At 47.2% G+C, this 25,181-nt stretch overlaps 1 protein-coding gene across 2 annotated transcripts in view; it reads left to right on the forward strand.

Moving 5' to 3' along the window:
• LOC134983245 (oocyte zinc finger protein XlCOF6-like) overlaps positions 1 to 24,933 on the forward strand; it is a 38,193-nt gene extending 13,260 nt beyond the window's left edge. The window contains exons 2-6 of one of the 2 annotated variants that reach the window (XM_063948974.1): positions 9,958 to 10,101; positions 11,931 to 12,009; positions 12,128 to 12,225; positions 12,883 to 13,327; positions 22,311 to 24,933. In XM_063948974.1, the coding sequence (XP_063805044.1) occupies positions 11,976 to 12,009; positions 12,128 to 12,225; positions 12,883 to 13,327; positions 22,311 to 24,232 (2,499 nt within the window). In that variant the 5' untranslated portion in view covers positions 9,958 to 10,101; positions 11,931 to 11,975 and the 3' untranslated portion in view covers positions 24,233 to 24,933. The remainder of the gene's footprint in view (positions 1 to 9,957; positions 10,102 to 11,930; positions 12,010 to 12,127; positions 12,226 to 12,882; positions 13,328 to 22,310) is intronic. The other variant, XM_063948975.1, reaches the window with a different exon arrangement.
• Positions 24,934 to 25,181: the final 248 nt, after the last annotated feature.

A 25,181-nucleotide genomic window follows, 5' to 3' on the forward strand; every position in this document is an offset into this window, starting at 1 on the left:
GACCACGTCAAATACTCTTCAGTCAGTCCTGGAACGGATATGGACCAGTGAGTTTAAGAATAGAGTCCCAAGGGGGACATGCTGGAGTTTCCGAACGATTCCCTCACTTATTTTTCAGACTCCTCTGGACGGGGAGGTAGTATGCGACGCCATACTAGGTCAGGATCAAGCCATTGTCCTGCTGTCCCGGTCACACAAAAAAAAGGAGGAAAAAGCTGTTATTCAAGCTTTTTCATGCTTCTGAGACCGGAAGGCCTGGTCAGAACAATTACAAAAAAAAAATGTAAATTTTTTTTTCTACTTAAGAAGTTGAACTGCAAGATGGAATCTCTTGGGGCAGGGGTCTCCAATCTTTTATAGGAGAAAGAGGGTCTAAATACGGTTCTTCCGCATTAGGCTTACCTGGGTTTGCTATTCAGGATTGTCAGTGCCAATTCACCGGAGTGATGGCGGTATGATGATTTCCTTCAATAGTAAAAGCATTATTACTCTGTACTGGGACGCTCTCCTGCGTACGGGGAGGACAAGAAACAAGTGGTGCAAAACGTTGTTTTATCCCTGACGGATCTTTAACAAAGTGGTTGGCTTCTGGCCTTGCCAGAATCACGGTTGATACCAACGACGCGGCTGTCGGCGTTGAAAAAGATGGTAGATACAGAACTGTTGAGAGTTTGTTTCTTCCAATGGAAAGAGCTCTGAAGATCCAGAGTCGGATCAGATCTACAACAGTGTCAACCCGTCGATACGTTCCATTTATGAAAAAGATGGTTGCGGCCTACGAGGCCATTCAGTGAGCAGGTTAAATGTCAGAGTGTTTTTTAGCGGGACTAATTGGACATGTGGTCCGGGTCTCACCTGCACATGCACCGGAAAATAATCTTATCTTCCAGGACCAGAATTTCTCTCCTGTGGTGGCTGCTCAGTTCTTACCTCCTAGAGGGACGAAGGTTCGGGATCCAGGATGGGATCCTGGTGTCCATGGAGGCAAGTCTCCAGGGCTGGGGAGCAGTCATTCAGGGGGAAACGAATTTCCAGGAAAAGTGGTCAAGCCAGGAAGCTTGTCTGCACATAAACATTCTGGAACATCTTGTTCGTGGTCTGCCCGTCTTAATTCAGTCGGACAACATACAGCAGTGACGTACGTAAACCGCCATGGCGGATCGGAGAACAGAGCGGAGATGGCAGAAGCCACAGAAGTTTTCCGCTGGGCGGAAAGGCATGTAAACGCTCTGTCAGCGATCTTCATTTCGGGTGTAGACAACTGGGAAACAGACTTCCTCAGCAGACACGATCTCCATTTAGGAGAGTGGGGTCTTCAACAAGAGCTTCTTTGCAGAAGTGTCAAGTCGTTGGGGAATTTCTCAAATAGACATGTTGACGTTTCACCTCAACAAGAAACTTAAAAGATATTGTTCCAGGTCGAGGGACCCTCAAGTAATAGAGGTGGACGCCTTGGTGACACCGTGGGTGTTTCAATCGGTCTAGGTGTTCCCTCCACTTACAATCATTCCAAGGTGATAAAGATCATAAGAGGAATAAGGGTTCAGGCGATACTCATTGTTCCAGACTGGCCAAGGAGGGCCTGGTATCCAGATCTTCGCGAGTTACTCATAGAAGATCCCTGGCCTCTTCCTCTTCGAGAGGTCCTGTTACAACAGGGGCCGTGAGTGTATCAAGACTTACCGTGGCTGCGTTTGACAGCATGGTGGTTGAATGTCAAATCCTAGCCCGTAAGGGTATTCCCAGTGAAGTCATTCCCACACTTTTTCAGGCTAGAAAAGAAGTAACGGCAAAGCTTACCACCGTATTTGGAGAAAATATGTGTCTTGGTGTGAATCCAAGAAAGCTCCTACGGAGGATTTTCCGCGGGGGAGGTTGCTCCATATTTTGCAAGCAGGTGTGGATGCGGGCCTAAAGTTAGGCTCCATTAAAGTACATATTTCGGCCTTATCAATTTTCTTTCAGAAGGAATTGGCCTCCCTTCCAGAAATACAGACCTTCTTGAAAGGCGTGTTACACATCCAACCTCCCTTTGTGCCCCCTGTGGCTCCATGGGATCTTAATGTGGTGTTGCGGTTCCTGCAATCTCATTGGTTTGAACCTTTACGTAAGGTTGCATTAAAATTTCTTACTTGGAAAGTAGTCATGATGTTGGCCTTAGCATCCGCAAGGCGGGTATCTGAATTGGCGGCTTTATCTAACAAATTTCTGCCAAAAGTGGTTTCTCGTAAACCAGCCTATTGTGGTGCCAGTGACTACTGACACCTTGGTGGAATCGAAGTCTTTCGATGTGGTAAGAGCTTTAAAACTCTATGTCGCCAGAATGGCTCAAGTTAGGAAAACAGAGGCTCTGTTTGTCCTATGGGCTCCCAACAAGATTGGGGCTGCTGCTTCCAAGCAGACTATTGCACACTGGATCTGTAATACGATTCAGCAGGCTCATTCTACGGCAGGATTGCTGTTACCGAAATCGGTGAAGGCCCATTCTACCAGAAAGGTGGGCTCATCTTGGGCGGCTGCCCGAGGGGTCTCTGCATTACAGCTTTGCTGAGCAGCTACTTGGTCGGGATCAAACACCTTTGCAAAGTTTTACAAGTTTGATACCCTGGCTGAAGAGGCCCTTTTGTTTGGTCAATCGGTGCTGCAGAGTCATCCGCACTTTCCCGCCCGTTCTAGAGCTTTGGTATAAACCCCATGGTTCTTGAAGCATCCCCAGCATCCTCTAGGACGTATGAGAAAATAGTATTTTAATACCTATCGGTAAATCCTTTTCTCTTAGTCCGTAGAGGATGATGGGCGCCGTCCCAGTACGGACTCTATCTGCAGTTATTAGTTATGTTTACACACAGGTTGTGTTTCTGTTATAGACAGCCTGTTGCTGACATGGTTCATGCCGTTGACTTGCGTTGTGTTAAATGCCATGTTGTACGGCGTGCTTGAGGTGGGAGCTGGTATGTATCTCACCTTAGTTTAACAATAAATCATTTTCCTCTAAATGTCCGTCTCCCTGGGCACAGTTCCTATAACTGGAGTCTGGAGGAGGGGCATAGAGGGAGGAGCCAGTTCACACCCCTTTTAAAGTCTTAAAGTGCCCATGTCTCCTGCGGATCCCGTCTATTACCCATGGTTCTTGAAGCATCCCCAGCATCCTCTACGGACTAAGAGAAAAGGATTTACCGGTAGGTATTAAATTACTATTTTCTCCTAGCATTAGCTTCGGCAAGGCGTGTTGCACAATTGGGTGCCTTGTCATGCAAGCCACCGTATCTGGTATTTCATACTGACAGAGCGGAACTTTGGACAAATCCCGCTTTTCTAGCACAGGTAGTATCTTCTTTCACATCAATCAACCAATCATAGTTCCTGTTTTTCAGAAGATTCAGGTACTCCAGCTACTTTGGATGTGGTACGCGCACTCTGCGTTTATGTAGCCCGAACATTAACTGTATGTATAACGGATACTTTGTTCTCTATGATGAAGTCAAGATAGGTTGGCCAGCTTCCAAACAGACCGTGGCCAGATAGATTAATTTGACCATTCGTCAGGTGCACTTTCATGCTAGTCTAACACCGACTACATCTGATTCAGCACATTCCACGCGTTCTGTGGGAACGTTATGGGCAGCAGGTCGTGGAGCTTCTACGACGCAACCTTGCTGTGCAATTACATGGTCATCAGTGCACACGTTTATGCACTTTTACAAGTTTGATAATTCTGCGGCATCAGCTTCTAGCTTTGGCCGTCTAGTGTTACAAGTGCCAAACAGCTCTCCCGCCCAAGGGGGAAACTTTGGTATGTCCCAAGAGTACTCCAGTGACCCCTAGTGGATGACAAAGAAAACAGGACTTTGATACCAGATAAATCCTTTTTCGTTGCACCCACAGGGGGCACTGGACACCCACCAGAGCAGTTTCACCTGGCTAGTGGTAAGTTCAATAGTTCTTATGGTAACACATTTTCACCGACCTGTTCAAATGTTAAGGTGATTGTTATCTATTGTCGTGTCAACTTCTAGTTATGTGTCAAAATTATAGTTGTCTGTTATAATGTTATAATGTTATATGTAATTCTCCATTGTTCATCCTCTCTGTCGCTCCTATTTGGCTCAGCAAAAAAACATTAAGGCATCTTGGGAGTATGGAGGGGGAAGGAGGGTTAAACATTGACATTTTTAAATGTGCGTATCCCTGCTTTCTCTAACGTCCTAAGTGGATGCTGGGGACTCCGTAAGGACCATGGGGATTAGCGGCTCCGCAGGAGACTGGGCACAAAAGTAAAGCTTTAGAACTACCTGGTGTGCACTGGCTCCTCCCCCTATGACCCCCCTCCAAGCCTAGGTTAGATTTCTGTGCCCGAACGAGAAGGGTGCACACTAGGTGGCTCTCCTGAGCTGCTTAGTGAAAAGTTTAGTTTTAGGTTTTTTATTTTCAGTGAGACCTGCTGGCAACAGGCTCACTGCATCGAGGGACTAAGGGGAGAAGAAGCGAACTCACCTGCATGCAGAGTGGATTGGGCTTCTTAGGCTACTGGACATTAGCTCCAGAGGGACGATCACAGGCCCAGCCATGGATGGGTCCCAGAGCCGCGCCGCCGGCCCCCTTACAGAGCCAGAAGACAGAAGAGGTCCGGAAAATCGGCGGCAGAAGACGTCCTGTCTTCAACAAGGTAGCGCACAGCACTGCAGCTGTGCGCCATTGCTCTCAGCACACTTCACACTCCGGTCACTGAGGGTGCAGGGCGCTGGGGGGGGGCGCCCTGAGACGCAATAAAAACACCTTGGATGGCAAAAAATGCATCACATATAGCTCCTGGGCTATATGGATGCATTTAACCCCTGCCAGAATACTTAGAAAAACGGGAGATAAGGCCGCCGATAAGGGGGCGGAGCCTATCTCCTCAGCACACTGGCGCCATTTTCCCTCACAGCTCCGTTGGAGGGAAGCTCCCTGGCTCTCCCCTGCAGTCACTACACTACAGAAAGGGTTAAAAAAGAGAGGGGGGGCACTAATTACGCGCAGTATAAAAGATACAGCAGCTATAAGGGGAAAAACACTTATATAAGGTTATCCCTGTATATATATAGCGCTCTGGTGTGTGCTGGCAAACTCTCCCTCTGTCTCCCCAAAGGGCTAGTGGGGTCCTGTCCTCTATCAGAGCATTCCCTGTGTGTGTGCTGTATGTCGGTACGTTTGTGTCGACATGTATGAGGAGAAAAATGATGTGGAGACGGAGCAGATTGCCTGTAATAGTGATGTCACCCCCTAGGGGGTCGACACCTGAGTGGATGAACTGTTGGAAGGAATTACGTGACAGTGTCAGCTCTGTATAAAAGACAGTGGTTGACATGAGACAGCCGGCTACTCAGCTTGTGCCTGTCCAGACGTCTCATAGGCCGTCAGGGCCTCAGATGGCAGATATAGACGCCGACACGGATACTGACTCCAGTGTCGACGGTGAAGAGACAAATGTGACTTCCAGTAGGGCCACACGTTACATGATGGAGGCAATGAAAAATGTTTTACACATTTCTGATAATACGAGTACCACCAAAAAGGGGTATTATGTTCGGTGAGGAAAAACTACCTGTAGTTTTCCTGAATCTGAGAAATTAAATGAGGTGTGTGATGATGCGTGGGTTTCCCCCGATAACAACTGATAATTTCTAAAATGTTATTGGCATTATATCCTTTCCCGCCAGAGGTTAGGGTGCGTTGGGAAACACCCCCTAGGGTGGATAAAGCGCTCACACGCTTGTAAGGGCTCTACCCTCTCCTGAGATGGCCGCCCTTAAGGATCCTGCTGATAGAAAGCAGGAGGGTATCCTAAAATGTATTTACACACATACTGGTGTTATACTGCGACCAGCAATCGCCTCAGCCTGGATGTGCAGTGCTGGGTTGGCGTGGTCGGATTCCCTGACTGAAAATATTGATACCCTAGATAGGGACAGTATATTTTTGCCTATAGAGCATTTAAAAGATGCATTTCTATATATGCGTGATACACAGCGGAATATTTGCCGACTGGCATCAAGTCTAAGTGCGTTGTCCATTTCTACCAGTAGAGGGTTATGGACACGACAGTGGTCAGGTGATGCGGATTCCAAATGGCATATGGAAGTATTGCCTTATTAAGGGGAGGAGTTATTTGGGGTCGGTCTTTCAGACCTGGTGGCCACGGCAACAGCTGGGAAATCCACGTTTGTACCCCAGGTCGCCTCTCAACATGAGAAGACGCCGTATTATCAGGCGCAGTCTTTTCGTGGACAAGCGGGCAAAAGGTTCCTCATTTCTGCCCGTGACAGAGGGAGAGGAAAAAAGGCTGCAGAAATCAGCCAGTTCCCAGGAACAGAAACCCTCTCCCGCCTCTGCCAAGCCCTCAGTATGACGCTGGGGCTTTACAAGCAGAATCAGGCACGGTGGGGGGCCCGTCTCAATGATTTTCAGCGCGCAGTGGGCTCACTCGCAAGTAGACCCCTGGATCCTTCAGGTGATATCTCAGGGGTACAAATTGGAATTCGAGACGTCTCCCCCTCGCCGTTTCCTAAAGTCGGCTTTACCGATGTCTCCTTCTGACAGGGAGACAGTTTTGGAAGCCATTCACAAGCTGTATTCCCAGCAGGTGATAATCAAGGTACCCCTCCTGCAACAGGGAACGGGGTATTATTCCACACTGTTGTGGTACCGAAGCCGGACGGCTCGGTGAGACCGATTCTAAATCTAAAATCTTTGAACACTTACATACAGAGGTTCAAATTCAAGATTGAGTCACTCAGAGCAGTGATTGCGAACCTGGAAGAAAGGGACTACATGATGTCTCGGGACATCAAGGATGCTTACCTTCATGTCCAAATTTACCCTTCTCACCAAGGGTACCTCAGGTTTATGGTACAGAACTGTCACTATCAGTTCAGACGCTGCCGTATGGATGGTCCACGGCACCCCGGCTCTTTACCAAGGTAATGGCCGAAATGATGATATTCCTTCGAAGGAAGGGAATTTTAGTTATCCCTTACTTGGACGATTCCCTGATAAGGGTAAGATCCAGGGAACAGTTGGAGGTCGGTGTAGCACTATCTCAGGTAGTGTTGCGGCAGCACGATTGGATTCTCAATATTCCAAAATCGCAGCTGGTTCCGACGACTCGTCTTCTGTTCCTAGGGATGATCCTGGACACAGTCCAGAAAAAGGTGTTTCTCCCGGAGGAGAAAGTCAGGGAGTTATCCGAGCTAGTCAGGAACCTCCTAAAACCGAGCCAAGTCTCAGTGCATCAATGCACAAGGGTTCTGGGTAAAATGGTGGCTTCCTATGAAGCAATCCCATTCGGCAGATTCCACGCAAGAACTTTCCAGTGGGACCTGCTGGACAAATGGTCCGAGTCGCATCTTCAGATGCATCAGCGGATAACCCTGTCACCAAGAACAAGGGTGTCCCTCCTGTGTTGGTTGCAGAGTGCTCATCTTCTAGAGGGCCGCAGATTCGGCATTCAGGACTGGGTCCTGGTGACCACGGATGCCAGCCTGCGAGGCTGGGGAGCAGTCACACAGGGAAGGAATTTCCAGGGCTTATGGTCAAGCCTGGAGACATCACTTCACATAAATATCCTGAAGCTAAGGGCCATTTACAATGCTCTAAGCTTAGCAAGACCTCGGCTTCAAGGTCAGCCGGTGTTGATCCAGTCGGACAACATCACGGCAGTCACCCACGTAAACAGACAGGGTGGCACTAGAAGCAGGAGGGCAATGGCAGAAGCTGCAAGGATTCTTCGCTGGGCGGAAAATCATGTGATAGCACTGTCAGCAATTCCGGGAGTGGACATCTGGGAAGCAGACTTCCTCAGCAGACACGACCTCCACCCGGAAGAGTGGGGACTTTACCCAGAAGTCTTCCACATGATTATAAACCGTTGGGAAAAACTCGACAGGTATTGCGCCAGGTCAAGGGACCCTCAGGCAATAGCTGTAGACGCTCTGGTAACACCGTGGGTGTACCAGTCAGTGTATGTGTTCCCTCATCTGCCTCTCATACCCAAGGTACTGAGATTGATAAGATGGAGAGGAGTAAGCACTATATTCGTGGCTCCGGATTGGCCAAGAAGGACTTGGTAACCGGAACTTCAAGAGATGCTCACGGAGGATCCGTGGCCTCTACCTCTAAGAAGGGACCTGCTCCAGCAAGGACCCTGTCTGTTCCAAGACTTACCGCGGCTGCGTTTGACGGCATGGCGGTTGAACGCCGGATCCTGAAGGAAAAAAGGCATTCCGGATGAAGTCATCCCTATCCTGATCAAAGCCAGGAAGGATGTAACCGCAAAACATTATCACCGCATTTGGCGAAAATATGTTGCGTGGTGCGAGGCCAGTAAGGCCCGACGGAGGAAATTCAACTGGGTCGATTCCTACATTTCCTGCAAACAGGAGTGCCTATGGGCCTGAAATTGGGGTCCATTAAGGTTCAAATTTCGGCCCTGTCAATTTTCTTCCAAAAAGAACTAGCTTCAGTCCCTGAAGTTCAGACGTTGTAAAAGGAGTACTGCATATACAGCCTCCTTTTGTGCCTTCAGTGGCACCTTGGGATCTCAATGTAGTTTTTGGGTTCCAAAAGTCACATTGGTTTGAACCACTTAAATCTGTGGAGTTAAAATATCTCACATGGAAAGTGGTCATGCTGTTGGCCCTGGCCTGGGCCAGGCGCGTGTCAGAATTGGCGGCTTTATCCTGTAAAAGCCCTTATCTGATTTTCCATTCGGACAGGGCGGAATTGAGGACTCGTCCTCAGTTTCTCCCTAAGGTGGTTTCAGCGTTTCACCTGAACCAACCTATTGTGGTGCCTGCGGCTACTAGGGACTTAGAGGACTCCAAGTTGCTAGACGTTGTCAGGGCCCTGAAAATATATATTTCCAGGACGGCTGGAGTCAGAAAATCTGACTCGCTGTTTATCCTGTATGCACCCAACAAGCTGGGTGCTCCTGCTTCTAAGCAGACTATTGCTCATTGGATTTGTAGTACAATTCAGCTTGCACATTCTGTGGCAGGCCTGCCACAGCCAAAAATCTATAAATGCCCACTCCACAAGGAAGATGGGCTCATCTTGGGCGGTTGCCCGAGGGGTCTCGGCTTTACAACTTTGCCGAGCAGCTACTTGGTCAGGAGCAAATACGTTTGTAAAATTCTACAAAATTGATACCCTGACTGAGGAGGACCTGGAGTTCTCTCATTTGGTGCTGCAGAGTCATCCGCACTCTCCCGCCCGTTTGGGAGCTTTGGTATAATCCCCATGGTCCTTACGGAGTCCCCAGCATCCACTTAGGACGTTAGAGAAAATAAGAATTTACTTACCGATAATTCTATTTCTCGTAGTCCGTAGTGGATGCTGGGCGCCCATCCCAAGTGCGGATTGTCTGCAATACTGGTACATAGTTATTGTTACCAAAAAATCGGGTTATTGCTGTAGTGAGCCATCTTTTCTAGAGGCTCCTCTGTTATCATGCTGTTAACTGGGTTTAGATCACGAGTTGTACGGTGTGATTGGTGTGGCTGGTATGAGTCTTACCCGGGATTCAAAATCCTTCCTTATTATGTACGCTCGTCCGGGCACAGTATCCTAACTGAGGCTTGGAGGGGGGTCATAGGGGGAGGAGCCAGTGCACACCAGGTAGTTCTAAAGCTTTACTTTTGTGCCCAGTCTCCTGCGGAGCCGCTTATCCCCATGGTCCTTACGGAGTCCCCAGCATCCACTACGGACTACGAGAAATAGAATTATCGGTAAGTAAATTCTTATTATCGCACCGTCCATATCCCAAGAGTACTCCAGAGCCCCCTGTGGATTCAAAGAAAAGGATTTATCTGGTAAGTACCAATATCCTATTATCTATAGTAATAATACAGGGACATGACTGTGGAGGTGAGGGGATCTGGGCATATTTACAGTGATATTTATGTCTCCCCCATTTCACAGAGGTGTGAAGAAGACATCAGGAGGACGGAGCAGGTCCCAGAGCCCCATCACTTGCCTCCACCTCACTCACTGATACATTAGAGACACAGTGACCAGAAGATCCAGGAACTCACCAACAAGATTATTCAGCTTCTGACTGGAGAGGTGACTGTTGGGAATGGGGCATTATACAGTAACACCAGGGGATGTGTCTGGGTGAAGACTGGAGAGGTGACTGCGGGAATGGGACATTATATAGTAACACCAGGAATGTGTCTGGGTGATGACTGGAGAGGTGACTGCTGGGAATGGGACATTATACAGTAACACCAGGGGACGTGTCTGGGTGATGACTGGAGAGGTGACTGCTGGGAATGGGGCATTATACAGTAACACCAGGGGATGCGTCTGGGTGATGACTGGAGAGGTGACTGCCGGGATTGGGACAGGATACAGTAACACCAGGGGATGTGTCTGGGTGATGACTGGAGAGGTGACTGCTGGCATTATACAGTAACACCAGGGGATGTGTCTGGGTGATGACTGGAGAGGTGACTGCTGGGAATGGGACATTATACAGTAACACCAGGGGACGTGTCTGGGTGATGACTGGAGAGGTGACTGCTGGGAATGGGACATTATACAGTAACACCATGAGATGTGTCTGGGTGATGACTGAAGAGTTGACTGCTGGGAATGGGACATTATACAGTAACACCAGGGGACGTGTCTGGGTGATGACTGGAGAGGTGACTGATGGGAATGGGACATTATACAGTAACACCAGGGGATGTGTCTGGGTGATGACTGGAGAGGTGACTGCTGGGAATGGGGCATTATACAGTAACACCAGGGGATGTGTCTGGGTGATGATTGAAGAGGTGACTGCTGGGAATGAGACATTATACAGTAACACCAAGGGACGTGTCTGGGTGATGACTGGAGAGGTGACTGCTGGGAATGGGACTTTATACAGTAGCACCGGAAGATATGTCTGGGTGATGACTGGAGAGCTGACTGCTGGGAATGGGACATTATACAGTAACATCAGGGGATGTGTCTGGGTGATGACTGGAGAGGTGACTGCTGGGAATGAGGCATTATACAGTAATACCAGGGGATGTGTCTGGGTGATGACTGGAGAGGTGACTGCTGGGAATGTGACATTATATAGTAACACCAGGTGACATGTCCAGGTGATGACTGGAGAGGTGACTGCTGGGAATGGGACATTATACAGTTACACCAGGGGACGTGTCTGGGGTTTGACTGGAGAGGTTTCTGCTGGGAATGGGACATTACACAGTAACACCAGTGGACGTGTCTGGGTGATGACTGGAGAGGTGACTGCTGGGAATGGGGCATTATACAGTAACACCAGGGGACGTGTATGGGTGATGACTGGATAGGTGACTGCTGGGAATGGGACATTATACAGTAACACCAGGGGACATGTCCAGGTGATGACTGGAGAGGTGACTGCTGGGAATGGGACATTATACAGTAACACCAGGGGATGTGTCCGGTGATGACTGGAGAGGTGACTGCCAGGAATGGGGCATTATATAGTAACACCAGGGGACGTGTCTGGGTGGTGACTGGAGATGTGACGGGCGGGAATGGGGCATTATACAGTAACACCAGGGGACGTGTCTGGGTTATGACTGGAGAGGTGACTGCTGGGAATGAGACATTATACAGTAGCACCGGGGGGCGTGTCTGGGTGATGACTGGACAGGTGACTGGCGGGAATGGGGCATTATATAGTAACACCAGGGGACGTGTCTGGGTGGTGACTGGAGATGTGACGGGCGGGAATGGGGCATTATACAGTAACACCAGGGGACGTGTCTGGGTGATGACTGGAGAGGTGACTGCTGGGAATGGGACATTATACAGTAACACCAGGAGATGTGTCTGGGTGATGACTGTATTACTGTGTGTGTCAGGTGCCTATAAGGTGTCAGGATGTCACTGTCTATGTCTCCATGCAGGAGGGGGAGTATATAGAGGAACACAGGTTTCTGTACAAGGACGTGATGATGGAGAATCACCGGCCCCTCACATCACTGGGTAAGAGGAGACTGTCATGTATTGTACAGGGGAGAGCAGGTATGGGGCCCCCTATATACACACATCATCTGATAATCACATATATACACTGTACTCAGTCACTGTGTGTCTCCTACAGATGGGCCCAGTAACAGAGATACCCCAGAGAGATGTACCCGTCCTCTGTATTCCCAGGATTGTACAGAGGAGAATCACAGGATGCCACAGGAGGATCAGGTAGGTGGGATTTAGGGTCTCCACAATATACCAAAGTGACTGTCACTATATGATCTGTAGAGAAGCTGTGTGTGTCTTATACACTATTATACTATTAACATACTATTATTAATGTATATTGGGGGTCATTCCGAGTTGTTCGCTCGCAAGCTGATTGTAGCAGATTTATTCACGCTAAGCCGCCGCCTACTGGGAGTGAATCTTAGCTTCTTAAAATTGCGAACGACGTATTCGCAATATTGCGATTACACACCTCTTAGCAGTTTCTGAGTAGCTTCAGACTTACTCGGCATTTGCGATCAGTTCAGTGCTTGTCGTTCCTGGTTTGACGTCACAAACACACCCAGCGTTCGCCCAGACACTCCCCCGTTTCTCCGGCCACTCCTGCGTTTTTTCCGGAAACGGTAGCGTTTTTTCACACACACCCATAAAACGGCTAGTTTCCGCCCAGTTACACCCATTTCCTGTCAATCACATTACGATCACCAGAACGATGAAAAAGCCGTGAGTAAAAATCCTAACTGCATAGCAAATTTACTTGGCGCAGTCGCAGTGCGAACATTGCGCATGCGCACTAAGCGGTAAATCGCTGCGATGCGAAGAAATTTACCGAGCGAACGACTCGGAATGACCTCCATTGTTTTGTGGGCTATTTAGGATGAATGTCTCACTGACATTAAGATAGAAGATACAGCGGGAGAAGAAGAGACGTATGTGACTGATATAAAGGCAGAAGATATAGAGGGAGAAGAAGAGACGTATGTGACTGATATAAAGGCAGAAGATATAGAGGGAGAAGAAGAGGCGTATGTGACTGATATAAAGGCAGAAGATATAGAGGGAGAAGAAGAGACGTATGTGACTGATATGAAGACAGAAGATATAGAGGAAGAAGAAGAGACGTATGTGACTGATATAAAGGCAGAAGATATAGAGGGAGAAGAGACGTATGTGACAGATATAAAGGCAGAAGATATAGAGGGAGAAGAAGAGACGTATGTGACTGATATAAAGGCAGAAGATATAGAGGGAGAAGAAGAGACATATGTGAGGGGTGATCAGCAGTGTAAGGAGGAGAAGATCCCTACAGATATCAGCACAGGTGAGTAATAAACACTTATTACAGAAAAGAGTCACATTTTCTCCTTGCTCAGTCACTACAGCAATCTCTTATCCTACACCCTCCTCTGTTGGTGCAAACTAATGAGGAATATATATTTTTCCAGTGAGGGAGTCAGGAGCCTTCAGCCCCTATTATACTCCTGCTCACCCCTAACATTCAGAATCCTGCACATTCCCTGCTGATTACCTGTTCTCTGGCACTTGGATGACGACCTTCTCTCTCTAAGTAGTCGGGTCTGTCTGGCATTAGGGGCATAGAGAGAAGTGAGGGGGACATATTTATAATGAATTTTCCCAACTAGAATCCAATATCTACCATTGCAATCCACCCACTTGCTTTCCAGGTGAAAGGGGCGGGATCTATTAGAAAGGATGGCGATATCACAGGAGATATAGCATGTTGGGTAGTTATTGGTAAACTGAGGGGGAGACTGCAATGGAACATGTGATTCCTGAATGGCTTCTGGTCAGCGAAATATGTTAATGTTACATGTCTCTTACGGGGAGAATTGAGACCTTTTACATTAAGACTTAAAAACGTCACCGTGATAGAGAGAGATCAGATCATGGTATGAAACATCTAGGATCATCTGTGTAAAGTCCAATAGAGTCTGTAGGACATGTGCATACTTCAAACTATCAAATCACATAAGAAATAAAATAGGGAACAAATATGGGAGAAAACCAGAAATAGTGTCCATAAAGGAGGTAGAGTTTCCGTCACTAGGGTACCGTGACAGAAAGGTGGAAAAAGGTGGCGGCCGGGCTTAAAAGGGAAACCCATCGACTACCCCAAGTAGCCATACGAGAGGGCAAAATCTAGTCATCATAGTAACAATTGTACAAAGAAATCTCAAATCTCAATGTAACCAATGTATCCAAAGGAGGTAAAGGCCAAGAACATGGCCTGATATCCAATTTAGGTTCTACCAACAGTTATAAGGGCATCAGAATGTTAGATGAATCAGTCATGCTTTACCTGAACACCCAAACATTCTAGAAAGGTATTATGAAACGTAACAGTGAAAAGAATTTCAGACCATATAGCAATTATATAGCACAGGAAATAAAGATAAAAGATACATTTTATACCCATAACAAGAGCAAATAAATCTGGCCCAAAAATAGATCCATGCCCAGTAACTTAGTCCCAGTTGGCACATGTTACATTAGGAAACAAACCCTGAGTGTCTCTAACAGTCTTACTCCTTTAGCATATTACTTCGAGATGGAAGACAACTCCTCCGGGATTGGCTTAGGTAAAGTGTCATGAAGTACTGTCAACAGGAATGTCCCACTTTTTCAGAATAGCAGGGCCATCCTCGGGTGAAGGTATCACTGTGAAGGTGCTATTTCGCATTACAATAACCTTAGTAGGAAAGCTCCATTTGTATTGCAAATTTCCTTGGGTGAAATAGACGCCTTTTGGCCAGCGTCACAGGATAAATATGTAGATATAGCGCAGGCACTCAGCTGTGGATGAGGAAGACAAAGCGGCTAGTAGAATGCGTTCTTTAATATGAAAAAAGTGGACCCTGAGCAGAGTGTCCCTCTGTGCTTGGATAGAGGCCTGTTTGGACTTTGGGAGTCTATGGATCCTATCAATAAGAAGGTCAGTGGCAGAAGCCTTCGGTGAAAGTTTCTGAAAAGAGGACCGTGGCATAATCATAGAGCTCAGCATTTGTAACAGAATCCGTCATGCCCATTATTCTGATATTATTTCTCCGAGACCTGTCTTCTAAATCAATGACTTTATCACGAATAGAGACCGGGTCTTCCTGAAGGGTGTCATGTGCTGAAATCAGATCTTTGTGAGATGCAACAATCTCTTTCATCTTAGTCTGTACGAGTGCCAATCTCACTGATATCGGACCTTAAAGCTTGAATATTAGAGTTAAGTTCTAAGGTTATTTCAGTCCTTAAATGTAGATAACATAGAATGTATAGAGCGTAGAGTAGCAGGACCATCTAGAGTGTCTTAAGACGTCTTCAGCCATTACAGCTGGGCTGTGCAATGGACAAGAAGATGCAGATGATGTTGTAGCAGTCTTAAAAGGACCACCTGAATTCGAGGTACCAAAGAGATGGACAGGTGGAGCCGATTTGGTACCTTTTTAACCTTTTTTGGAGGCATGGTAAGCTATCAGGTAGGGTAGATAAGAAGCCACTTAGTGAGGAGAGATCCAGAAAACACATCTGGATGGACTCAGCCCACGACCCTCTTAGTTGTTATTTTATATACTAACTAGTGTGGTACATCCCTGCAAAGGCAGATCCAATCTCTTTCTCATCAGACTCTGCTGTCTTCCCTGCACTCTCACTCAGATGTTCACTGCTGCCAGTAGCACATGTATGAGAAGCAGAAGTATGGCGGCAGCTGTATAGATTCTGATATGTAATTCTCTATATCATACTTACCGTACACACATCATCCTTATTACTATTGAGAGAATAGAGGTAAAACACTGATGATGGGGGTGTAAGAGTGAATTATAACCTAGCAGATGATGATGATTACAGGGTATTATATGGTGTATTGCATGCAAAGTACCTTGGGGCAGATGTATTAACCTGGAGAAGGCATAAGGAAGTGATAAACCAGTGATATGTGCAAGGTGATAAAGGCACCAGCCAATCAGCTCCAATATGCAAATTAACAGTTAGGACCTGATTGGCTGGTGCCTTTATCACCTTGCACATATCACTGGTTTATCACTTCCTTATGCCTCCAGGTTAATACATCTGCCCCCTTGTTCCACACCTACTCTGCTGTAGCAATACACCTCATATAAGGGTGAGTAACACTTGTACAGGCTTACCAGCGTATGAGCACACACATAAAGGAATGCTACCTTACCAATGCTTCCAGGAGTAACGTTAGGAGACATTTCTCTGATCCATCAGCTCATATGACTGATGTTATTGTTCATCTAGAATCTCCAGTTCATACGATATGTTCCCCATCCATTGTTTTACATTGGTGCTGACATAGGACTTGGCAAGTGACTACATCTCCATTTATACTTCATGGTTAGTTACCAGTACAAGAGAGAGATATATCTAAGTCTTATTTCTCTAACGTCCTAAGTGGATGCTGGGACTCCGTAAGGACCATGGGGAATAGCGGCTCCGCAGGAGACTGGGCACAAAAGTAAAAGCTTGAACTAGCTGGTGTGCACTGGCTCCTCCCCCTATGACCCTCCTCCAAGCCTCAGTTAGATTCTTGTGCCCGAACGAGAAGGGTGCATGCTAGGTGGCTCTCCTGAGCTGCTTAGAGTAAAAGTTTATTTTAGGTTTTTTATTTTCAGTGAGTCCTGCTGGCAACAGGCTCACTGCATCGTGGGACTAAGGGGAGAAGAAGCGAACTCACCTGCGTGCAGAGGGGATTGGGCTTCTTAGGCTACTGGACATTAGCTCCAGAGGGACGATCACAGGTTCAGCCTGGATGGGTCCCGGAGCCGCGCCGCCGGCCCCCTTACAGAGCCTGAAGAACGAAGAGGTCCGGTGAAATCGGCGGCAGAAGACGTTCCTGTCTTCAACTAAGGTAGCGCACAGCACTGCAGCTGTGCGCCATTGCTCTCAGCACACTTCACACTCCGGTCACTGAGGGTGCAGGGCGCTGGGGGGGTGCGCCCTGAGACGCAATTAAAACTGAAATACCTTAGGATGGCAAAAGAAATACATCACATATAGCTCCTGGGCTATATGGATGTATTTAACTGATGTATTTAACCCCTGCCAGTTTTCCAGAAAAAAGCGGGAGATAAGGCCGTCGTGAAGGGGCGGAGCCTATCTCCTCAGCACACAAGCGCCATTTTCCCTCACAGTTCCGCTGGAAGGACGGCTCCCTGACTCTCCCCTGCAGTCCCTACAGAATCAGGGTAAAAACGAGAGAGGGGGGGCACTATTGGCAGCTAAATTATAAACAGCAGCTATAAAAGGGAGTAACACTTATATAAGGTTATCCCTATATATATATATAGCGCTCTGGTGTGTGCTGGCAAACTCTCCCTCTGTCTCCCCAAAGGGCTAGTGGGGTCCTGTCCTCTATCAGAGCATTCCCTGTGTGTGTGCTGGGTGTCGGTACGATTGTGTCGACATGTATGAGGAGGAAAATGATGTGGAAGCAGAGAAATTGCCTGTGTTAGTGATGTCACCCCCTAGGGAGTCGACACCTGACTGGATGGTTGTATTTAAAGAACTACGTGACAATGTCAGCACTTTACAAACAACTGTTGACGACATGAGACAGCCGACAAATCAATTAGTGCCTGTCCAGGCGTCTCAGACACCGTCAGGGGCGATAAAACGCCCGTTACCTCAGTGGGTCGACACAGACCCAGACACAGATACTGAGTCCAGTGTCGACGGTGAGGAGACAAACGTAATGTCCAGTAGGGCCACACGTTACATGATCACGGCAATGAAGGAGGCATTGAACATTTCTGACACTACAAGTACCACAAAGAAGGGTATTATGTGGGGAGTAAAAAAACTACCAGTAGCTTTTCCTGAGTCAGATGAATTAAATGAGGTGTGTGATAAAGCGTGGGTTTCCCCCGATAAAAAAGTGCTAATTTCTAATAAATTATTGGCACTATACCCTTTCCCGCCAGAGGTTAGGGCGCGTTGGGAAACACCCCCTAGAGTAGATAAAGCGCTCACACGTTTATCTAAACAAGTAGCGTTACCGTCTCCTGATACGGCCGCCCTCAAAGAACCAGCGGATAGAAGGCTGGAAAATATCCTGAAGGGTATATACACACATACTGGTGTTATACTGCGACCAGCAATCGCCTCAGCCTGGATGTGCAGTGCTGGAGTGGCGTGGTCGGATTCCCTGACTGAAAATATTGATACCCTGGATAGGGACAGTATATTACTAACTATAGAGCATTTGAAGGATGCATTACTATATATGCGTGATGCACAGAGGGATATTTGCACCCTGGCATCAAGAGTGAGTGCTATGTCCATTTCTGCCAGAAGAGCGTTATGGACGCGACAGTGGTCAGGGGATGCGGATTCCAAACGACATATGGAAGTATTGCCGTATAAAGGGGAGGAGTTATTTGGGGCCGGTCTATCGGACCTGGTGGCCACGGCAACGGCCGGAAAGTCCACCTTTTTACCCCAGGTCACCTCTCAGCAGAAAAAGACACCGTCTTTTCAAACTCAGTCCTTTCGTTCCCATAAGTACAAGCGGGCAAAAGGCCACTAATTTCTGCCCCGGGGCAGAGGAAGAGGAAAAAGACTGCACCAGGCAGCCTCTTCCCAGGAGCAGAAGCCCTCCTCTGCTTCTGCCAAGTCTTCAGCATGACGCTGGGGCTTTACAAGCGGACTCGGACACGGTGGGGGCCCGTCTCAAAAATTTCAACGCGCAGTGGGCTCACTCGCAAGTGGACCCCTAGATTCTGCAGGTAGTATCACAGGGGTACAAACTGGAATTCAAGACGTCTCCCCCTCGCCGGTTCCTGAAGTCTGCTCTACCAAAGTCTCCCTCCGACAGGGAGGCAGTTTTGGAAGCCATTCACAAGCTGTATTCCCAGCAGGTGATAATCAAGGTACCTCTCCTACAACAGGGAAAGGGGTATTATTCCACGCTGTTTGTGGTACCGAAGCCGGACGGCTCGGTGAGACCAATTTTAAATCTAAAATCCTTGAACACTTACATAAAGAGGTTCAAATTCAAAATGGAGTCACTCAGAGCAGTGATAGCAAACCTGGAAGAAGGGGACTATATGGTGTCTCTGGACATCAAAGATGCTTATCTCCACGTCCCAATCTACCCTTCTCACCAAGGGTACCTCAGGTTTGTAGTACAAAACTGTCATTATCAGTTTCAGACGCTGCCGTTTGGGTTGTCCACGGCACCTCGGGTCTTTACCAAGGTAATGGCCGAAATGATGATTCTTCTTCGAAGAAAAGGCGTTTTAATTATCCCTTACTTGGACGATCTCCTGATAAGGGCAAGGTCCAGGGAACAGTTAGAAGTCAGAGTAGCACTATCTCAGTTAGTGTTACGTCAGCATGGGTGGATTCTAAATATTCCAAAATCGCAGCTGATTCCAACAACACGTCTCCTGTTCCTAGGAATGATTCTGGACACAGTCCAGAAAAAGGTGTTTCTCCCAGAGGAGAAGGCCAGGGAGTTATCCGAGCTAGTCAGGAATCTCCTAAAACCAGGCCAGGTGTCAGTGCATCAGTGCACGAGGGTCCTGGGAAAAATGGTGGCTTCTTACGAAGCGATTCCATTCGGAAGATTCCATGCAAGAACGTTTCAGTGGGATCTTCTGGACAAATGGTCCGGATCGCATCTTCAGATGCATCAGCGGATAACCCTGTCGCCAAGGACAAGGGTGTCTCTTCTGTGGTGGCTGCAGAGTGCTCATCTACTAGAGGGCCGCAGATTCGGCATTCAGGATTGGATCCTGGTGACCACGGATGCCAGCCTGAGAGGCTGGGGAGCAGTCACACAGGGACGAAATTTCCAGGGCTTGTGGTCAAGCATGGAAACATCTCTTCATATAAACATTCTGGAACTAAGGGCCATTTACAATGCCCTAAGTCAAGCAAAACCCCTGCTTCAGGGTCAGGCGGTATTGATCCAATCGGACAACATCACGTCAGTCGCCCACGTAAACAGACAGGGTGGCACGAGAAGCAGGAGGGCGATGGCAGAAGCTGCAAGGATTCTTCGCTGGGCGGAGAATCATGTGATAGCACTGTCAGCAGTGTTCATTCCGGGAGTGGATAACTGGGAAGCGGACTTCCTCAGCAGACACGACCTTCACCCGGGGGAGTGGGGACTTCATCCAGAAGTCTTCCAAGAGATGGTAAACCGTTGGGAAAAACCAAAGGTGGACATAATGGCGTCCCGTCTCAACAAAAAACTAGACAGATATTGCGCCAGGTCAAGGGACCCTCAGGCAATAGCGGTGGACGCTCTGGTAACACCATGGGTGTACCAGTCAGTGTATGTGTTCCCTCCTCTGCCTCTCATACCAAAAGTACTGAGAATCATAAAAAGGAGAGGAGTAAGAACTATACTCGTGGTTCCGGATTGGCCAAGAAGGACTTGGTACCCGGAACTTCAAGAGATGCTCACGGAGGAACCGTGGCCTCTACCTCTAAGAAAGGACCTGCTCCAGCAGGGGCCTTGTCTGTTCCAAGACTTACCGCGGCTGCGTTTGACGGCATGGCGGTTGAACGCCGGATCCTGAAGGAAAAAGGCATTCCAGAAGAAGTCATCCCTACCCTGATAAAGGCCAGGAAGGATGTAACCGCAAAACATTATCACCGCATTTGGCGAAAATATGTTGCGTGGTGTGAGGCCAAAGAGGCCCCTACAGAGGAATTTCAACTGGGTCACTTCCTACATTTCCTGCAAACAGGACTGTCTATGGGCCTAAAATTAGGGTCCATTAAGGTTCAAATTTCGGCCCTGTCGATTTTCTTCCAAAAAGAACTGGCTTCAGTGCCTGAAGTCCAGACGTTTGTCAAAGGGGTACTGCATATACAGCCTCCTTTTGTGCCCCCGGTGGCACCTTGGGATCTCAATGTGGTTTTGGGGTTCCTAAAATCACATTGGTTTGAACCACTCACCACTGTGGAATTAAAATATCTCACATGGAAGGTGGTAATGCTGTTAGCCCTGGCTTCAGCCAGGCGTGTCTCAGAATTGGCGGCTTTATCTTATAAAAGCCCTTACCTGATTTTTCACACGGATAGGGCAGAATTGAGGACTCGTCCTCAATTTCTCCCAAAGGTGGTTTCAGCGTTTCACGTGAACCAGCCTATTGTGGTGCCTGCGGCTACTAGGGACTTGGAGGACTCCAAGTTACTGGACGTAGTCAGGGCCCTGAAAATATATATTTCCAGGACGGCTGGAGTCAGGAAATCTGACTCGCTGTTTATCCTGTATGCACCCAACAAGCTGGGTGCTCCTGCTTCTAAGCAGACGATTGCTCGTTGGATTTGTAGTACAATTCAGCTTGCACATTCTGTGGCAGGCCTGCCACAGCCAAAATCTGTAAAAGCCCATTCCACAAGGAAGGTGGGCTCATCTTGGGCGGCTGCCCGAGGGGTCTCGGCTTTACAACTTTGCCGAGCAGCTACTTGGTCAGGGGCAAACACGTTTGCTAAATTCTACAAATTTGATACCCTGGCTGAGGAGGACCTGGAGTTCTCTAATTCGGTGCTGCAGAGTCATCCGCACTCTCCTGCCCGTTTGGGAGCTTTGGTATAATCCCCATGGTCCTTACGGAGTCCCAGCATCCACTTAGGACGTTAGAGAAAATAAGAATTTACTTACCGATAATTCTATTTCTCATAGTCCGTAGTGGATGCTGGGCGCCCATCCCAAGTGCGGATTGTCTGCAATACTTGTATATAGTTATTGTTACAAAATTCGGGTTATTATTGTTGTGAGCCATCTTTTCAGAGGCTCCTTCGTTTATCATACTGTTAACTGGGTTCAGATCACAGGTTGTACGGTGTGATTGGTGTGGCTGGTATGAGTCTTACCCGGGATTCAAGATCCTTCCTTATTATGTACGCTCGTCCGGGCACAGTATCCTAACTGAGGCTTGGAGGAGGGTCATAGGGGGAGGAGCCAGTGCACACCAGCTAGTTCAAGCTTTTACTTTTGTGCCCAGTCTCCTGCGGAGCCGCTATTCCCCATGGTCCTTACGGAGTCCCAGCATCCACTACGGACTATGAGAAATAGAATTATCGGTAAGTAAATTCTTATTTATAATATTACATTTGTTATTGTGAGTGTTCTCAGGAGAGTGGACACAATGATCATATGAGACACAATATTATAAAGCCTTCATTAAAAGTTATGTTTTATTATACACACACATTTACAATTAAGTGTCCCAGAGAGTCGTCTTCTATTGTTTACAAGATTAATATTGTTACAGAAAATGTCACATTTCCATAATGTATTTTATTTCCAGCAGATGGACACACAAGTAGGAATATTTCAGAAGGACATCTAATGTTATCCCCGGATTGTGACATAAAAGATAATGACAGAATACAGGATTCTCCAGGAGATAACCCCATTACCCCAATTATACATCCAGCTCTTTCAGCTGATCCCTCTGACCCTGGGAAATGTTCTCCTGATCACTCTGATATTGGGGCATCTGTTACAGCTCTGACAGTAGATACAGTGTTTCCCTGTTCTATAGATGCCAAAAGTTTTACACAGAACACAAAGCCTATTAACCCACACACAGGTAAGGCAGGTGAGAGGCCACTGACATGTACTGAGTGTGGGAAATGTTTTACATACAAATCAGATCTTGTTATACATCAGAGAAGGCACACAGGTGAGAGGCCATTTCCATGTACTGAGTGTGGGAAATGTTTTGCAAAGAAATCACTTCTTGTAATACATAAGAGAGTACATACAGGTGAGAAACCATATTCCTGTTTTGAGTGTGGGATATGTTTTACATACAAAACAACTCTTGATGCACATAAGAGATGTCACACAGGTACATCACCATTTCCATGTTCTGAGTGTGGGAAATGTTTTGCACGGAAATCACAACTTGTTATACATCAGAGACATCACACAGGTGAGAATCTATTTCCTTGCTCTGAGTGTGGGAAATGTTTTACACGGAAATCAGATCTTATAAAACACGAGAGAAGTCACACAGGTGAGAAGCCATTTCCATGTTCTGAGTGTGGGAAATGTTTTGCACACAAATCAGATCTTGTTATACATCAGAGAAGTCACACAGGAGAGAAGCCATTTTCTTGCTCTGAATGTGGGAAAAGTTTTACCCAGTATTCTCAACTTGTTAGACATCAGAGAATTCACACAGGTGAGAAGCCATTTCCATGTTCAGAGTGTGGGAAATGTTTTGCACACAAATCAGGTCTTGTTACACATCAGAAAAGTCACACAGGTGAGAAGCCATTTCCATGTTCTGAGTGTGGGAAATATTTTGCACACAAATCAGGTCTTGTTACACATCAGAGAAGTCACACAGGTGAGAAGCCATTTCCGTGTTCTGAGTGTGGGAAATATTTTGCACACAAATCAGATCTTGTTATACATCAGAGAAGTCACACAGGTGAGAGGCCATTTTATTGCTCTGAGTGTGGGAAATGTTTTACCCAGAAATCACAACTTATTACACATCAGAGAGGTCACACAGGTGAGAATCCATTTTATTGCTCTGAGTGTGGGAAATGTTTTACCCAGAAATCACAACTTATTACACATCAGAGAAGTCACACAGGTGAGAAGCCATTTTCTTGCTCTGAGTGTGGGAAATGTTTTACCCAGAAATCACAACTTATTACACATCAGAGAACTCACACAGGTGAGAAACCGTTTCCATTTTCTGAGTGTGGAAAATGTTCTGCACACAAATCAGATCTTATTAAACATCAGGGAAGTCACACTGGTGAGAAGCCATTTTCTTGCTCTGAGTGTGGGAAATTTTGTTTAAGTAAATCACACCTTGTTATACATGAGAGAAGTCACACAGGTGAAAAGCCATTTTCTTGCTGTGAGTGTGGGAAATGTTTTACACAAAAATCACACCTTGTTATACATGAGAGAAGTCACACAGGTGAAAAGCCATTTTCTTGCTCTGAGTGTGGGAAATGTTTTACACAAAAATCACACCTTGTTATACATGAGAGAAGTCACACAGGTGAAAAGCCATTTTCTTGCACTGAGTGCGGGAAATGTTTTACACAGAAATCACAACTATTTACACATCAGCGATGTCACACAGGTGAGAAGCCATTTCCATGTTCTAAGTGTGGGAAATGTTTTTCACACAAATCAGGTCTTGTTACACATCAGAGAACTCACACTGGTGAGAAACCGTTTCTATACTCTGAGAAATAAATCACTCTTGTTGCACATAATAGTCATCAGGTGAGGAAACATTTTATTCTTCTAGAGTATACTGATCATTGCCATGAAATGTTTTTGAAGGTTCTTATGCTATCTCCCATGCTTTTTGCAATATACATGCTACCGCAGGGTGAAACAAAGAGATGTCATGTCCTTGTCTACCACTGCTATGCAGATGACCTGTCTTTTGCTCCGGGTACTAAGAACCCAGTACCTATCCTAAATGGTTGTCTAGCTGAGCTCCAGGTGTAGGTGATGCCAGTTGGCTGTGACTCAGACCTGGTGAATCGTCCTTATGATAGAAGCTCACCAACAAAGGGCAGGGCTACAGCTCAGCTTTGCAAACCAACCAGACTTGCGCTTGGGGGTTCAGAGTTACAAAATGCTGATCCTGTGCGTAATCTTGGTGTCCTGGATGGTGAAGTGACACTTAGACATCGGTATCTGCCACAATCAGATCCTCATCTGAGGAACATAGCCAGACTGCAGCACTTTTTTTCCCTCAGAAGATCTACCTACAGTCATACATGCACTTGTATCATCACGCATGGACTACTGCAATGTCCTCTACCTGGGTCTCCCAGCAATAGAATTAAACTGCTTACAGCTTGTACAGAATGCAGCAGCCAGGCTGTTACCTAACCAGTTGTTCCTGCCACATAACACCCATTCACTGCTCCCTGGCAGTAGTGGGGGGAGATGGGGCGGGTGGCAGTAGTGAGGGAGACGGGGCGGGTGGCAGTAGGGGGGAGACAGGGCGGGTGGAAATAGTGGGGTGACAGGATGGGTGGCAGTAGTAAAAGGGCAGTGGCAGTAGTTGGTAGAGATGGGGCTTGTGGCAGTATTGGGGGGAGATGGGGCATGTGGCAGTAGTGGAGGGAGACTGCGGGTGGCAGTAGTGGGGAAGGCGTGGTGAGTGGCAGTAGTGGAGGAAGATAAG

Source organism: Pseudophryne corroboree (assembly GCF_028390025.1).
Source record: "Pseudophryne corroboree isolate aPseCor3 chromosome 3 unlocalized genomic scaffold, aPseCor3.hap2 SUPER_3_unloc_100, whole genome shotgun sequence".
Lineage (NCBI taxonomy): Eukaryota > Metazoa > Chordata > Amphibia > Anura > Myobatrachidae > Pseudophryne > Pseudophryne corroboree.